This window comes from Melospiza melodia, unplaced genomic scaffold (assembly GCF_035770615.1).
Source record: "Melospiza melodia melodia isolate bMelMel2 unplaced genomic scaffold, bMelMel2.pri scaffold_35, whole genome shotgun sequence".
Lineage (NCBI taxonomy): Eukaryota > Metazoa > Chordata > Aves > Passeriformes > Passerellidae > Melospiza > Melospiza melodia.
Genome location: NW_026948670.1, coordinates 3,808,393 through 3,825,226, shown reverse-complemented (window position 1 = coordinate 3,825,226; position 16,834 = coordinate 3,808,393). Strand labels below are relative to the sequence as shown.

General features: G+C 49.4%; 1 protein-coding gene across 1 annotated transcript; it reads left to right on the top strand.

The window, feature by feature from the left end:
• The first annotated feature begins 15,561 nt into the window (after positions 1-15,561).
• On the top strand, positions 15,562-16,494 carry LOC134434392 (olfactory receptor 14I1-like). Its single transcript, XM_063183056.1, has one exon. It carries the CDS (start codon positions 15,562-15,564, stop codon positions 16,492-16,494), a length of 933 nt encoding a protein of 310 aa, XP_063039126.1.
• Positions 16,495-16,834: the final 340 nt, after the last annotated feature.

Below are 16,834 nucleotides of genomic sequence, written 5' to 3'. Positions count from 1 at the left end.
ATGCCACAATGCTCTCCATGGATCCATGGTGCCTCGCAGGATTACAAAGGCCCTTGGGCTCCACAAGGCCCTGAAATGCAGCAGTGGCCTCTTGGTTCCACAAAGCCCTGCTGCTTCACACTGGCCCCTTGGGACCATGCAGCTCAACAGAGCCACAAGGATATCCTTGGTTCCACAAGGCCCCACAGTGTCACAGTGGCCCCTTGGATCCATGGTATCCTGAAGGGTCACAATGTTCCCCTTGGTTCCACAAGTTCCTACAGTGTAACAGGTTCCACAAGGGCCTGCAGTGTCACCATGGCCTATTGGTTCCACAATGCTCCCGAGTGTCACAATGGTCTCCATAGGAAGGAAACAAGTGAGCCCCAGGGTGCAGGGGCAGATGAAAGGCAGTCAACCAGAGGCCAAGTTTAGCCAGACTTGACTGTACGGGCAGATTTTATCTGGGAGTAACCCTCGGATATATAGAATTTTAGATGCAGAATCCCAATTTTGGCCATGGGTGCCTAGACAAGAAAGATGCTGGAATTCATAAAGTTAGAGGGTTTTTAGGAAATGGTTAAAAAAGAATAGGCCTCAGACAGAAGCATTGCAAATACAGCAAAAAAGTTTTCTAAGCAGTAGAGCATATGTGACAAATAACAATAGGCCTCTGTAGAACTAGCTTATGGATGGCAACGAGGTTATTTGATGTATATCTTTAGAAGGTTAGCATGAATAGACCTCTGTTCTTTGTCTCTTATGAACCAGTCTTTGTTTTAACTACCATTACGTGTGTTTTATAAGATTGGATAGAATGCTTGTCAATATGTGTTGTTCTATGTATGATTGGCTGAAATCTAGGCTGAGATGGTTTTATGATATGCTGTAATGCCACACCTCCTTGGCATTCCCTGTGGATCAGCAAGCTGTTAACATCCTGTCTCCATTGTCTAACAATGTCCTGAGACTGATGTGCTGAAAATAAAAAAAAGCTCATGTCCCTGGTCCGGTTTGTCCTGTGTTGTCCATAACTGGATGTCGTTGCCGCGGCCAATGGTTTCCTCGGTAAGCGTGGGCATTTGACATAATTTGACACATTTCCACAAAAGACAGTTTTTTCCTATAGGAATGAAAGCACAGAGCCCCAGTGCTTCAAAGTCAGATGGGAAGTGGCCCTTGACATGTCAAATTCAGTGGGACCCATCAGATAGCTCCCAGATGGCTAAACCAGGCAGACCTGTTCCATGTTCCCTTGATTTCATGGAACCCCACATTGTCACAATGGTCTTGATTCCATGAGGTCCTGCAATGTCAAAATTTTCATGAGTTCCAACAGAGTCATAGGAGTACCTTGCCTCCATGCCACCCCACTGTGTCACAATGGCTCCTTGTTTATATGGACATCACAGTTCGATCACTGACCCTTGCATCTATAGGGCCCCTGAGTTGCACATTGGTCTCTTTGATTCCATGATTCCTGGATTCCATTGTCACAATCATCGTTTTCTTGGATCTCCATTGTCACAACTGACCCATGGTTCCATGAGGTTCCCAAGTGTCACCGTGGTCGCTGTCAGAGACTGGATGAGATCGATATCCCGAGACATCTTGGGATGCTTGGAATGCCTGTGTGGGGCCAGGGCCGGGTCAGGCCTTGGTTTGTGGTGGAACAGAGCCCCACCCTCAGCCCTGGCCTGGCAGAGCTGTAAATCACACAGCAGGGGGATGGTGTTAACCCAGCTCTGATTGGACCAGCTGTTAATCAATCAATCAATCAATCAATCAATCAATCAATCACACACTAGCAGCTGGTGCTACCCTGACTCAGATTGGACAAACAACTGGCAGTCCCACCCCAGGGGCAGGACCATGAAGACCCCGGTGGTTAAAAGCCTGAGAATGAGGCCAGCCCATGGTCTGGATCCTGCCTTCTGCTGGAATTCCTCTGTTGGTGTTGCTGGAACCCAAGCAGTTTGTACCTATGTGTGTGTTGCTCTATAGATCTTGTCTTTCTGTTGTTCTCTATTCCTTCTCCTTCTAATCCTACTTACCTGGAACATTTCTGGGTAACTTCCCATGTTAAGGGTTAAAGGATTTTAGGTTAAATGTGTGGGAATCCGAGGCATAGAACCCAAGCCTGGGAATTCAGTAGGTGTTCGGGAATTGAGCTACTTGACCTGGGCTTCTTGTGGGACTTTTAGAAGCCTTGTGTTCCTCACTGTTGGGTGAATGAACCTTGTCAGTCTTGCTGGTATCATTTGCTCCCTTTCCTTCAATGATTTTAACAAACTTTTCAAGGAAGAACAACAAAATATTTTCTTCACACTGGCCACCCACAACAGCCATTTTCCTCATCAGTTCTCCATAAGTTCCACAGGAGGAAGCAGTGTCCAAGTTTCCAAGAGTTCCTCCAGAGAGAACCACAACCTCCCAGAGGAGGGAACCATGCTGTTGTCAAAGGTACTTGGGGTAAGAGCGCAATCTCCTGAACTCACTGTGCCAAAATAATGTTACAATCTGGTTAAGAAAATTACTAGAGAGATGCCTCTGCCCCAATTAATGTGCTAACGAGACCAAATCCAAAGTTCATTTTATTGAACAGTAAATGTGAGGTAGAGAGAGATGGAAAGAAAGAGAAAAGGGGGGGACAGCAATGGAGTGACAGGGACAGAGACCTCCCCTGGGGCAGGGCAAGTGTGACATTGTTCCCTGTGTGTGTGTGGCCTTCCCAGGGTGAGGGTTTTACACCTGAGCCTGTTTGCGTAAGAGGGGTGGTGTTCACCCCCTGAGCAGGGATCACCCCACTGTTTCAGGTTGCAATGCAAGATGTAACCAAATGCATGTTTTCAATCCCCATCCTCATCAACTGCTATATAAACAGGTGGGGCAGTGTTCTTTACCTCTTCCATGACTCACCCCTGATAACGCCCTGCAGGGGAGATATCTTCTGTGAATCGGCCATTGAGTGTCACTGCAGGACTGATAAAATTCCATCATCCCATTGTTGCATGCTCCACCCAGGGGGAGGATCCAAGCATTCCTACCTGGATATAAACTGAGGCTTGAAACACCAGGAGCAGCTTGCCTACTGGATTCCCAGAGGACAAGAGCTCCATAACCACTGGACTTTCAGAGGAAGACCAGACCCTTCTACAGGATCACTGATTCAACAGAATCACGTTGATCACTCCAACAGCACTGCAGCCACCATTTAATGGGACTGCAGCCATGACCCTGACCAACAGGGTGTCAGGTTATATGCTGACTCTGTCAGTTTAAGGCAGTGTTTCTGTATCGTTGCTTTGATCTAAATTTTCTTATTAAATTGTAATTCTGGTTTAGACCCTCCCCAGGTTTGCCTTCAAACCAGTACAAAAAACAATGTGCTCATCTGTTGTTTTCCTCCAAAAACAGGATTTCGCATACCCAAACCTTTGCCAGATGGAAGAGGAGGCTGCGAGGAAAAGGAAGGAGCCTCGGGACACTCAGGAAGGTGAGGAGAAAGTCAGTGCCCCTTTCCCACTCTCTCCTGCTTCATCTCCCAGCCCAGCACGGCCCCCAGCTGCAGGACAACCCTGCTGCCAACACTGACCTGCTGGGGACGCACTGGGGGAATCTCCTTCCCCTTCCCTCTGGCACGGAGGCAAATCCCATCCTCTCCTTGTCCTTCCTCCCCCAGGGAAGGAGCTGAGGATGGAGATCAGGGAGGACAAATCCCCAGGGCAGGACCTCATAGAAGAGGCTGTTTTGAGTGGCTCCACAGTGCAGGAATCCAACATGGAGGAAAAGCCCTGGAGATCCCAGAGAAGCAGGGTCTCCAAAACCAGCCCAGGGTGCTCTGAGGAGGAAAGACTTATCCTGTTCCAGGAAGATGGACAGAGCTTTAGCCAGAGCTCAGAGCTGGTGGCTCATGAGCAGCTTCGTGATGGGGAAAAGCACCACAAGTGCTTGGAGTGTGGGAAGAGCTTCAGGTAGAGCAGCATCCTGATCAGCCACCATATGATCCACACCAGGGAATTGGCCTACGAGTGTGGGGAGTGTGAGAAGGGCTTCATCTGCAGCTCCCACCTACTCAGGCACCAATGCTTCCACACTGGGGAGAGGCCCTACGAGTGTCCCGAGTGTCAGAAGAGGTTTCAGACCAGGTCCTATCTGCTCTGCCATTAGCGGATTCACACAGAGGAGAGGCCCTTCCACTGCCCTGATTGCAGGAAGGGCTTCAAGCAAAACTCACCCACCCAAACATCACCCACCAGCACATCCACACCTGGGAAAGGCCCTACGAGTCTCCCCAGTGTGGGAAGAGCTTCTCCAGCAACTCTCACTTGACCAAACACCAACAGAGGCACCGGTAAGGGAAGCCCTGCAAATGCCTCAACTGCTGAAAGAGCTTCGTGCACCGCTCGCTCCAGCTCCATCCCCCATCGGAGGATCCACGTTGGCCAGAGCCCTGGTGACCCACATTCAGTGATCTGCACTGGGAGTACACCTGCCTGGTTATCCTTTTGGTTTGGCCCAAATTTCCTCTTGATTTTTCTTTGTCACTTAAAAGCATATGAAATAGGACTAAAAATAAATTTATCAAAGATGTCTGAAGTTCCATCAGTTAACAGTTACTTGAGCAGGAATTTATGGTTTTGGGACATATTCTGGAAGATTTGTGGGTTCTTGGGGGATTTCAGGAAGTGTTCTCCCTATCTTTGCACTGCAAAAGTCAAGATGGATTGATCTGTCACCTCAAAATGACTCAGTCCCACTGAAAACACCTAAATCTTACACTCAAGGGACTCAATCCCATTACAAATTGCCTTGTTCCCACCTCCAAAAAACTCAGTCTGATGCTAAAATTACTCAATTCCACAGCCTCCAGAGTGAGATAGGATTGGATACAGACTTGGAGTAGTGGGGTCCAAATTTGAGGGTGTGGGATTGGGATTGTGGGAGGCTGGGTGTGTGGGATGTATTTTGATAGCAAATAAAATTTTCAAAACTATTAGTTTCTGTCCCATTCATTTTCCATCAGTTCCAGTTCTGTTTTTCAGAGTGTCACCTTCTCAGCTGATTGTGTTTGTGTTCTCCTTTGTCTCCTGCCATTTTTTCCCTGTTCTGTTTCTCTCTCAGTGTCTCTCTTGACCCAGGGCAGCTCCCACCAAAGACCCTGCCCTGATTTAATTCCCAGTCCAGGAGCTACAAAAACCATGGGTGAAGTTATGAAGGCTGGCAGTGAAATGTCACTGTAGGATCTTGCTGCACTTGGCTTTTGGCTTCTTCTTAAGGTCTTTGCCTCCCAGGGAAAGAACATTTTTCCTGGCTGGGAACTGGAATTCCAGCCCCTGGCAGTGTGTGCCATGGATCCCAGAGGGGCATTCCCGAGGCTCCCAGGGTGGTGCTCCTGCCGTGCCTCCCAAGGAGCTGCGCAGGGCCAGCGGACAAGGTCCAGCAGCTCTGTTGGTTCTACAGTGCCACAAGGTCCCCTGGGTCCATGAGTTTCCCTACTGTCAACATCGGTTCCTTGGTTCCCATGATGCCCTGCTGTGTCACCATGGATATTTGGTGCCATGCAGTTCTTCAGTGTCACAATGGCCTCCCTCGCTCCATGAGCTTCCACAGTGTCACAATGGACTCCTTGGATGGGCCTTGTCACCATGGGCCATTGGCTCCATGCAGCTCTGCTGGGTCACCATAGACTCCTTTGTTCCATGAGGTCCTGGAGGTGTCTTCATGGTCTCCTTGGACCCACAGTGTCACAATGGACCACTGGATCCATTTGGCCCTGCTGTGTCACCATGGCCCCTTGGTTCCATGGCACCCCAGGGTCACAATTGACTCCTTGCTTCCATGCCACTCCCTCAGTGCCAAAATGGTCCCGTCATTCCATGAGGCACAACAGAATTTTTGTAGAAACATTGAGCAAATCCTGCTTAACACAGCTGGGAACATCTGTCTGCATTCAAGAGAGAGGTTAAACATGAAGAAGGTGCCAGCAGCTTCCATCTGCAACAGAGATCCAGGGAAAGGACAAGGACAGAGAATTCAGATGCAGGATTCAGAGAATTCTGAATTCTGCTTCCTGAGATCATTTCTGCTCACACTGTCCCTTGGAGAAAGGTGACACCTTTCCATGCAGCCTGGACTGAGCAGGTGGTTCCTGAATGGGGTTTGTTGTTCAGGAAACTTGCTCAGGCTTTTCCATTCTTCCCTTCCCAACAGGAAAACTTCTCCTGGGCCTGTGTACAGGCAGAGCCCTGAGGAGAGCGGGTGGGACATGGTGCAATGGGCTGGGACATGGAGCTGCAAAGCTCAGGGACAAGGTTCTGCTGCAGGGCACAGGGATGTCAGTCCCAGGTGGACAATGTCAGACATGGTAAGGCTGAGGGTGAGGAGTAGCTTGTCCAAACAGGGTCAGCCTCAAGGGGGTCATTCTTTTCTGTGCCCAGACATAAACTTTAAACTGAAAATAAAAAATACTCACTTGATTAAAGAAAGCAACTAATGAGGTGCACTTTGAAATCTTCAATTATTAATGGAACTGCAAACTGACTTCAATCAGCTGGAGACCTGAAGGAAGACAGAGACCCCGAGGGCTTTCTGTATTTTATTAAAGCCCCATAGTAGATTTAGGGCTGAGTCCAGGACCCTCAGGCACTGAGAGAAAGCTGAAGAAGCTGCTCAAGGAGTCAGAAGCAAAACTCCAAGTCCCTTGAAGCATCACTGGGCCCCACTGAGAGCAGGGACTGCCAAAGGCTGCCCAGGGCCTGGTGAGAGCAGATCCTTGAGGCCAGGATTGCAGGCAGCCAAAGGCTCTGAGCAGGGAACTGCAATGCTGAGCAAGGCCTGGGCTGGCTGGGGGAAGCAGAAAGGCCAAGCCCTGAGCCCAGCCTGGGACAGCAGGACCTGTCCCTCACGGGTGGCTCGGGGCTGTTTGTGGGGCAGGGGGATGTGAGGGGCAGGTAGGACAAACGTCATAAACCTGTGTGACACTCCAGATCCTCAGGGAACCAAGGGGCCAGTGGGACACTGTGGGAAGTTCTGGAACCAAGGAGATCATTGTGGCACTGTTGAGGCCCATGGAACAAAGGGGCCAGTGTGACACTGTGGGGCCTCATGGGAACAAGAGGCCATTGTGAGCCTGCTGGGGTGGAACACCCCAGAACACTGAAAGGCTGGGGGTAACCAAAGGTTCCTTGACTTGAGTTTGGTGCACAGGAGAAACACCAGGCAGATATTCTCAACATGGCCAGATGCCAAAAATATTCTTGGTAGGAAGGGACCCACAAGGATATTCAAGTCCAGCTCTTAAGTGAATGGCCCACACAGGGAGTGAACCCACAGCCTCAGTGATACCAGCACCATGCTCTAAGCAACTGAGCTAAGAGGTCACAATGACACCAAATTTTACTAGCAAAATATGGACAACATCAAGGAACTTTGGCAAAGGGTTTAATAGAACATCAACTTCATTATGAAACACTTATCATAGCATGAACTTCAATTACTTAGCAAGTTTAATCTAAAAGCCTTTATCCCTTAAGATGTTAAGTTACCCAAAAATTTTCCAGGTAAGTAGGATTAGAAGGAGAAGGAATAGTAAACAACAGAAATACAGAAGATCTATAGAGCAACACGGACATAGGTACCAACTGCTTGGGTTCCAGCAACACCAACAGAGGAACTCCAGTAGAAGGCAGGATCCAGACCATGGACTGGCCTCGTGCTCCAGCTTTTAACCCCCTGGGCCTTCATGGCCCCGCCCCTGAGGTGGGACTGCCAGTTGCCTGTCCAATCAGAGCCAGGGTAGCACCAGCTGCTAGTGTGTGATTGATTGACTGCTTAACCAATCAGAGCTTGATTAGCCCTGCCCCTGCAGGCCAGGGCTGAGGGCGGGGCTCTGTTCCACCACAAACCAAGGCGTGACCCAGACCTGGCCGCACTCGGGCATTCCGAGCATCCCAAGATATCTCAGGACATCAATCTCATCCAGCCTCTGACAGTGATCACGGTGACACTATGCAACCTTATGGAATCATGGGTCAGTTGTGACAATGCAGTTCTAAGGACACCACAGTGACACTACAGAACCTCAAAGAATCAAGGGTACTGTTCTGCAACTCAGAGGCCCCATGGAAGTAAGGGTCAATGATGAAACTGTGGGACCCATATATAAAAGGAGCCATTGTGACACAGCGGGGCCACATGGAGAAAATGGACCTGTGTGACTCTGTTGGGGCTCATGAAACAAAGAAGCCATTGTGACATTTTGAGACCTCGTGGAATAATGAGACCATTGTGACAGTATAGGGCTTCATGAAATCAAAGGAACATGGAACAGGTCTTCCTGATTTAGCCATCTGGGGGCTGTCTGACAGGTCCCGCTGAATTTGACATGTCAAGGGCCACTTCCCATCTGGCTGTGAAGCACTGGGGCTCTGTGCTTTTATTCCTATGGGAAAGAACTGTCTTTCTTGTCTAGGTGCCCATGGCCAAAATTGGGATTCCATGTCTAAAATTCCCTATATCCAGGGGTCACTCCCAGATAAAATCTGCCCATACAGTCAAGCCTGGCTAGACTTGGCCTCTTGTGACTGCCTCTCATCTGCCCCTGCACCACTGGGGCTCACTTGTTTCCTTCCTATAGAGACCATTGTGACACTTGGGAGCATTGTGGAACCAATGGGCCATGGCGACACTGCAGGCCCTTGTGGAACCTGTTACACTGTAGGAACTTGTGGAACCAATGGGAACATTGTGACCCTTCAGGATACCATGGATCCAAGGGGCCACTGTGATACTGTGGGGCCTTGTGGATCCAAGGACATCTTTGTGGCTCTGTTGAGCTGCATGGTCCCAAGGGGCCAGTGTGAAGCAGCAGGGCTTTGTGGAATCAAATGACAATTGTTGCATTTCAGGACCTCATGGACCCCAAGGGCCATTGTGATCCTGCAGGACACCATGGATCCATGGAGAGGATTGTGGCATTGCAAGGCCCCATGGAACCATGGAGACCATTGTGACCCTGCAGGGCCTCATGGAAGGAAGGGGGCCATTGTGACGCTTTCGGAACTTGTGGAAACAAGGGGATCATTGTTGCACTACTGGGACCCAATAGAACCAAGGGGCCATTGGAAACAGCGAGGCTTCATGGAACCAATAGGGCATTATGACACTTTGGGGCCTTGTGGAACCATGGAGACCATTAAGATCCCTAAGGACTTGTGTAACCAAGAGGCCATTAAAACACCTGAGGGCATCATGGAAGCAAGAGAACCACTGTGGCACTGCAAGCCCTCATGGAAGCAAGGAGCCATTGTGATGCAGCAGGGCCCTGCGGAAGCAAGAGAACATAAAATAGATGTGGCAGTCTTGGCCTCCCAGGGGTCACCTGACAGGTCTGGGTGACTTTGGAATTTGAAAGGCCACTCCCATCTGCCCCTGAAACACCGGGGCTCTGGGCTCTTCTGTTTATGGAAAAGAACTATCCATTTTTTCAGGCATCCGTCCATGGCCAAAATTACAATTCCACCTCCAAAGTTTTGTGAATTTAAGGATTGCTCCCAGACAAAAGTTGCCTGGACAGACAAGTCTGGCTTATATTTGACTCCTGAGTGCGAGAACTCACCTGTTTTCCAAACACTGGAAAGGGCTCTGTGCTTTTTAATGTAAAAAAACCAAACCATCCCTCTTCTCCAGGCACAACTGTTTTAAACTGGGACTCCGCATTCATAATTTCAAATATCCAAGGGTTGCTCCAAGCAAACCTGCCAGGACAGACAGGTCAGGCTTGCCTTGGCCTCTGGTGGTTGCTGTTCGTCAGCAACCTGTTCCTGTAACATGGGGCTCCATGGTTTCCTTCCTATGGAGACCAATGTGACCCTTGGGAGCCTTGTGAAATGAAGGGGCCATTGTGACACTGCAGAGCACCATGGATCCAAGGGACCATTGTGACACTGTAGAGCCTTGTGGAACCAAGGACATCACTGTGGCTCTGTTGGGCTGCATGGTCCCAAGAGACCAGTGCAAAGCAGCGGTGTGGGAGTTGGCCCAGGGTCAACCAGATTTTGCCCCAGAAGAACTGGGCATGAGTTTCAAGCCCTGGGAATCATTTGTTTAACTCAGGCTGAGCTTGAGAGTTCCCCCATAAGACTTTAGTGTTGTTATGCTAAGTTGTCCAAGTTCTTGTCCCCTATTGGTTACTTGCTTCCCCTATATGGCTTTTGTTCTAGAGTATTCTACCCTCAAGTGTCTATATTGTTGCTTCGCTTTTATCTCAGGTCTTTGAATCCCACCCCTCGTACTGTGCTCAACTTCTCCATGTTTATTGTCTTTCACCCTGTTACTAAAGTTCTTTTTGGGCAACTCCATTGATCCTGCTTGTTGAAGCATTGCGGGGTAGGACAGTTGGGACGGATGGAGATGAGAGACCTCTGAAGCCAGGTCTTGGAACTTGTGGTTTATTACAATGGGTGTGGGTGCAGGAGCCTTGTTTGGAACTGCCAGCCACAATTTGGAGCAGGCCCGAAAGAGGAGCTCGAAAGAGGTGGCCAAAATGGATGCCTGAAAGACAAGGGGATTTCCCGTTATAATACAATAAATCTTCTTCTGTGTTGCATACTCTAATTTTCACTAACCAATATAATACAAGATACAAATCTTATAGCATTTATATACAGCCTATATGAATCATTATATTATTGTACTGTGTTACGTTTTAAACCCTAAAAACTACTCTTTGGACTCCATCTGCCAAGCTAGTAGGGTCTGCTCTGACCCTTGGACCTGTCTGCAAGCAGAGAGTATTGTTTCATCAAAGGGGGATTATCTTCAGCCGGCTATACCATTGTTTTTCCAGTTGTTCAGTAACTAAGGCTTGGTATCTAAAAGCTCGCTTGCATTTCAATCTCACTTATAGTTTCCATATTCTCAAAATCTTTTGCCAGGCAATCATATTTATAAGGCTTTCCCGTTTCATCTTCCCCAGCATCTGCTTCTTTTCATTTTCACCACCCTTGCCCTGAAGCTGGGGAATCAGAAAGGTTTGTCACAGCCACCCTCATTGCAAACTTGGGTGCCCAAACAGGGACCATGACATTCAGTCATGTCAGCTGGGGTTAGCTGATGGACAAGGCCAGCACTCCCTGGGATTTTGGATTGTGCCGGGCCGGCAGATTCATCATTGCTTTGAGGGACCTTGGCCAGGATCCACAGGGACAACGGTGGTTTCACCGGCATAGGATTGCAGGTGGGTTTGGGGAAACACAGGACAATTATTGCCCATTTTGCCCCTGTGTTTTTACAATACACATCCACATGCCATAATTGATTTGGGGTGTTCCAGTGGCTGTTCCACCTAAGAAAGAGAAAGAGAAAAATGGGCAGCTGGATCTCCAAAGTAGAAAGGTGCATATATAAATGCTTTAAGTTAATTCTCACTGATCATTACCAAATATCTTCAAAGAACAAATTAAAATCAATCGTGAAGTGGATTATTAAAAATTTTCCAGATGCCCCTGAGCCTGACCATCCTCCCTCCATCTTGGCTTCTCCACTTCCTGCTACCACAACTTTCTCTTCCACCTTGAATGAACCTCCAGACTCCACCCTCACAACAGCGGGTCATGCCCCCACTGTCAATCATTCCACCTTCACCCTGAGCCATGCCTCCAGAATTCCACCCTGGGAGTCTGCCATCCTAGATCGAGGCACTTCCTCCCCAACACCTGACAAAATGGCCATGCCCTTTGCCTCATCCTCCAGCAACAATATAACCCCCATGGTCAAAGATACTAAGCCCAACTGTCACACTATTTCTAATCCAAATGTTTCTCCTCCAAGTCACTCTTCCTTCCCCCAAAGACAGTTTGGAGTCCACACAGCCACCTCACCTCTCAATCCCAGAAGATCCCTGGGAAAGGAGGAAGACTGGCAAATAGTCTTGCAATTCCTCATTGCCCTCATATGTTATGAAAGAAGGGGGCAGAATCCCAGCTGTCAGCCATTGGTTTATGGGGAAATCAAGGAGCTGTGTAGGGCAGATAAAGACAACGGAAAGGACTCACCTTATTATAATGCCTAATGAGGGCCATGGTTACAGCACGTCTTAACTGTCTATGATTTAAAATATATTATGACCATGTTGGTATCACCTACAGAATACACCCTGCAGGAAGGGGGATCGAAGTGTTTACTAAATCAATTAATAGCAGACTATGCTAATAATGAGGCAAGGGCAGAATTGACAATCAACCATCTAGCTGGAGAAGGACAGCAGAGCCTACCAGATGATCAAGCAGCAGATATGCCCAGAGAAGTATTGGATGATATCAAAGAGATGGCTTTGCAAGCTTTAATCCAGGTATCGGATGGTAGCACCACCAATTTGGACTACCTTGGACAGCTGCAGCTAAAGCTTTAGGACAATTAGACCATCTTGGGTGCCTGTTAAGTAAGCAAACCAGTGCTACCTCACTCACATTGAGTGCCCTGCTCTCAGACAAAGAGACCATCAGACATGCCACCTTCCAGAACAGCGATAGAGTTTTTACTCTGGGCACATGGGCATGGCTGTGTATACTCTGAGGGCATGTGTTGCATGAAACTCTCAAGCCAGAGTGAGTCAATCCACAAGAGCATTCAGGTACTGAAAAAAGGGTTCAAGAAGCTTCAAGTGGAAAACAAAGACTGGGTCAAAAAACTCTTCCAATCCAAGGGACTAAAGGGTTGGATGAGGTCTAGCTAAAACAGGACTATTCATTTTCTTAGTGGTTGTTGTTGTATTGTTCTTTGTCCCATGTTTGTTTGGGGGCTTTTACAAAGTCTTACAAAATTCTTTCGGTTCCATCATTGTTGCAAAACAGAAAGGGGGAAGATAGCCAACAGAGGCTCCTCATGGACTCCTTGGAGGAGAGAATTGGAGGCCGGAATGGCACAAAAACCTCTCAGAAACTCAGTATGGGAAGGAAACATTTTAAAAGTACTTAAAAGTATTCTTAAATCCACAAAGTACCTTAAAATCTTGAGTATCTCAAGGCATTAATGAGCCCCACTGAGTGTTAGTACAAAGCTCTCTAGGGACACATTAAAGCAGATAATTGGGGCCATGATTGCACAAACCTCTCACAGAGTCTGTATCAAAAGGGAAACACCAAGTACCTTAAAATAACTGAAGTACCCTGAAGTATTAATGAGCCCCAATGAGTGTTGTTACTGCCAAAGCCTCTCCAGGGAATAATTACAGCAGATAATTGGAGGCCATGATTGCACAAACCTCTCAGAGAGTCCAAGACAAAAGCCAAACCCAAAGTCCTTTGAAAAACCTGCAGTCCCTGGGAGCATTCAGGAGCACCCCAGGGCCATTCCTGAGCAAGGCTCCCCAGGGACTCCTTCTAGCAAATCCTTGAGGCCACTGGGATGTGGGCTAGGGGGGGATGCTGAGGGCAGGACAAGGGGGTGACAGTGCCCAGCCTGGCTGGGGCTGTGCCAGGAGGCCCCAGTGCCTCAGGACAAGGTGTCTTCTCCCAGCCCTTGGTGGCACAGACCCTGCTGTGCGCCAGGGCACCAAGACTTGGCTTCTCTTTGTCCCCATCAGTCATCACTACCTCCAGTTCTCTGCTCTGCCTGGGGCCTGGGGACACTTTCTCAGTCGTGTCCCTCAGTGGGACCCATTACAAGTCCAAGAAACTTTGGAGTTGGATTCTGACTTGGAGTTCTGGAGAGGTTTCTTCAGCTCCCTCTCAGGGACTGATGTTCAGAGCCTGAGCACAAAGCCCCAGAGGCTCATTAAAGTCCTTGTGCTGTGTCTGTGCTGATGAGCAGGGCTGGGCTCCTGGCACAGAGGCAGCTCCTGGTAAGCAAGAAGAGCTTCAAAAGCGCATTTCTCTTGATGAGCAGCTCTTCTCCAGCCCAGCAGGGCTGGAGCACTGCCTGCAGCCAGCCCGGGTGCAGCACAGAGGCACAGAGAGCTTCAATCAGTCAGGGCTGGGAAGGTGCTGAGAAGTGCCTGGGGCAGAATCACTGCCAGCCCTTGGCACAGGAACCTCTGGCTGCAGGATAATGCAGCTGCATCTCCTGGAGTGATCTCCTCAAGCTGGAACATCCCAATGCCTACAGACTCTGTGAGTACATTCTCTGCTTTTCTCTTGTGCAGAGCAGCCAGGGGTGCCCAGGGCTGTCCTGCAGAGCAGGGTCCTGCAGCCCAGGGCGCTGTGCTGGGGCAGGGACTATGCTGCCTTCCAGGGACAGCTCTCAGCCAGCCTGGGGAGCTGCTCCCAGCACTGGGGAGAAGCTGTGAGGGGAAGGAGCCATCCTGAGCAGGGCAGGGTCTGCTGCTGAGAGGGGCTGGGTGGGGCAGGGCTGCTCCCAGCTCTAGACCAGCCTGGGCACAGCTCCAGAGGAAACTTCCCTAGAAGGTAAGCCTAGGATTGCTGGAAAGATCAGCAGCTTTCCTGACAGTGCTTTCAATTTCCTGCTTGAACAAGGATGGGAACGTTGGGGTGATGAGAAAAAGACTTTTTCATTTTAAACATTTTTCATATATTTGTAGCTCTATAAATTACTATTACATAGTATAAATCTATAATCTTTATTTAATTCTATTAAACTCTTTATGAACTCTATTACTATTATATACTTCTATAACTATAATCCTGTATTAACTCTATTGTGTGGGCAAAGCAGTCCATGGGAAAGGGGAATGAGCTGAGCCCCTCCCTGAGATCCCATCATGGGCACAGCCAGGGATCTCCTTGATGTGCCCTTCCAAGCTCTGAGCTGCCCTCCTGGGTGCAAATCTGTGCCAGAGCCTCTGGGAGTTCCCTGAATGTCCCACGGAGAAGCACAGAGCTGCCACAGCTGAGGAAATGCTGCTGAGTTTGCCAAGGGAGACGTGAGTGTCCTTGGCAGAAGGGGGTGCTGAGAACTTGCCCAGAGACCTTGAGAGAGGGTGAGACATTCAGGGATCCTTCTGCTCTGGGCAGGGTCCGGTTTATCCCAGGGTGACCCAGGAGTGTGATTGTGCTCTGATTGCAGCAAAATGTGCAAAGCCAGGGCAGCTGGGAACAAGCCCATCCAGCCCCTCACCTTCCCTGAGCCACAGGGAATCCTTTGGCTCTCCCATCTCTCAGTGGCAAACTCTGAGTGCAGCAGGAATGCTAGGGATTTCTGACCTCAGAGAGCCAGGAATGATGTGTGGGTAGGAAAACAATTCCTTAAACCAACTCTTGCCATCCATGCCCTATAGAACTGGGGCTGCAGGTGCTACACAGCCTTTCTGCATTAGGAGTGATTCCCCTAAAAAATCCTGAATAGCCAGCCTTGTCCCTCTGCCACATGGCCACAGGGTACTGGGGCAGGGATGGCTCCTCGAGAGCCCCCATGCACAGGGCTGGCTGCTCCTGGCACACTCAGCCAGCCCAGCTGGAGCTTAGGCAGGGACCTGCGTGAAGGTTTTCCCCGAGCAGGAAAAAGAGTGGGTGAGTCAGTGGGACAGTCTGCAGGCAATGGCCCAGGTTTGGCTCAAAGCAGCCTCTCCTGACTTGTCACTGTCCATTCCATCCATGAACAGGTCCCCAAGTCCGGAACCAGCAAATGTCCAACAGCAGCTCCATCAGGCACTTCCTCCTGCTGGCATTGGCAGACACATGGCAGCTGCAGCTCCTGCACTTCTGCCTCTTGCTGGGCATCTCCCTGGCTGCCCTCCTGGGCAACGGCCTCATCATCAGCGCCGTAGCCTGTGGCCACCACCTGCACACGCCCATGTTCTTCTTCCTGCTCAACCTGGCCCTCAGCGACCTGGGCTCCATCTGCACCACTGTCCCCAAAGCCATGCACAATTCCCTCTGGCACACCAGCAACATCTCCTACTCAGGATGTGCTGCTCAGGTCTTTTTCTTTCTGTTTTTTATTGGAGCAGAGCTTGCCCTGCTGACCATCATGTGCTACGACCGCTACGTGTCCATCTGCAAACCCCTGCACTACGGGACCCTCCTGGGCAGCAGAGCTTGTGCCCACATGGCAGCAGCTGCCTGGGCCAGTGCCTTTCTTTACTCACTCTTGCACACATCCAATACATTTTCTCTGCCCCTGTGCCATGGCAATGCCCTGGGCCAGTTCTTCTGTGAAATCCCACAGATCCTCAAGCTCTCCTGCTCCAAATCTCATCTTAGGGAATTGGGACTGCTTGCTGTTAGTGGCTGTTTAGGACTTGGATGTTTTGTGTTCATTGTTTTCTCCTATGTGCAGATCTTCAGGGCCGTGCTGAGGATCCCCTCTGAGCAGGGACGGCACAAAGCCTTTTCCACCTGCCTCCCTCACCTGGCTGTTGTCTCCCTGTTCCTCAGCACTGCAGTGTTTGCGTATCTGAAGCCCTTCTCCATGTCCTCTCCATCCCTGGATGTAGCTGTGTCAGTTCTGTACTCAGTGGTGCCTCCAAGCCTGAACCCCTTCATCTACAGCCTGAGGAACCAGGAGCTCAGGGCTGCAGTGTGGAGACTGATGACTGGATGCTTTCAGAAACATTAGGCTGCTGGCAAATTTTCAAAATTCACTTGTAAAAAAAAATCTTTTTCATACTTTCATACTTTCATACTTCATATTGCTTTATTGAGCAAGTTATTTTCCTTTGATTTAGTTTTTTCATACTGCCCAAAGAAATGTAATTTTTTGTGCAATTTCTCATTTTGTGTCTCTCCAACTTGCCATTGGCCAAACACTGTTTCAATGAGGGGCTGCACTCTCAGTGGCTTGAAATGAAGTAAAGGATCTCCCAGCAAAGTCTTCTGCAGAGATGCCCTTTTGTTGCCGTCTCCGGAGCTGCAGCAGCAATGTCTGTGTGCAGAGCTGGGGGCAGATCAGTGCTGGC

What these genes read in the sequence shown, in the direction of transcription:
- LOC134434392 (XM_063183056.1), top strand. Translation starts at nt 15,562, where the DNA reads ATGTCCAACAGCAGCTCCATCAGGCACTTCCTCCTGCTGGCATTGGCA.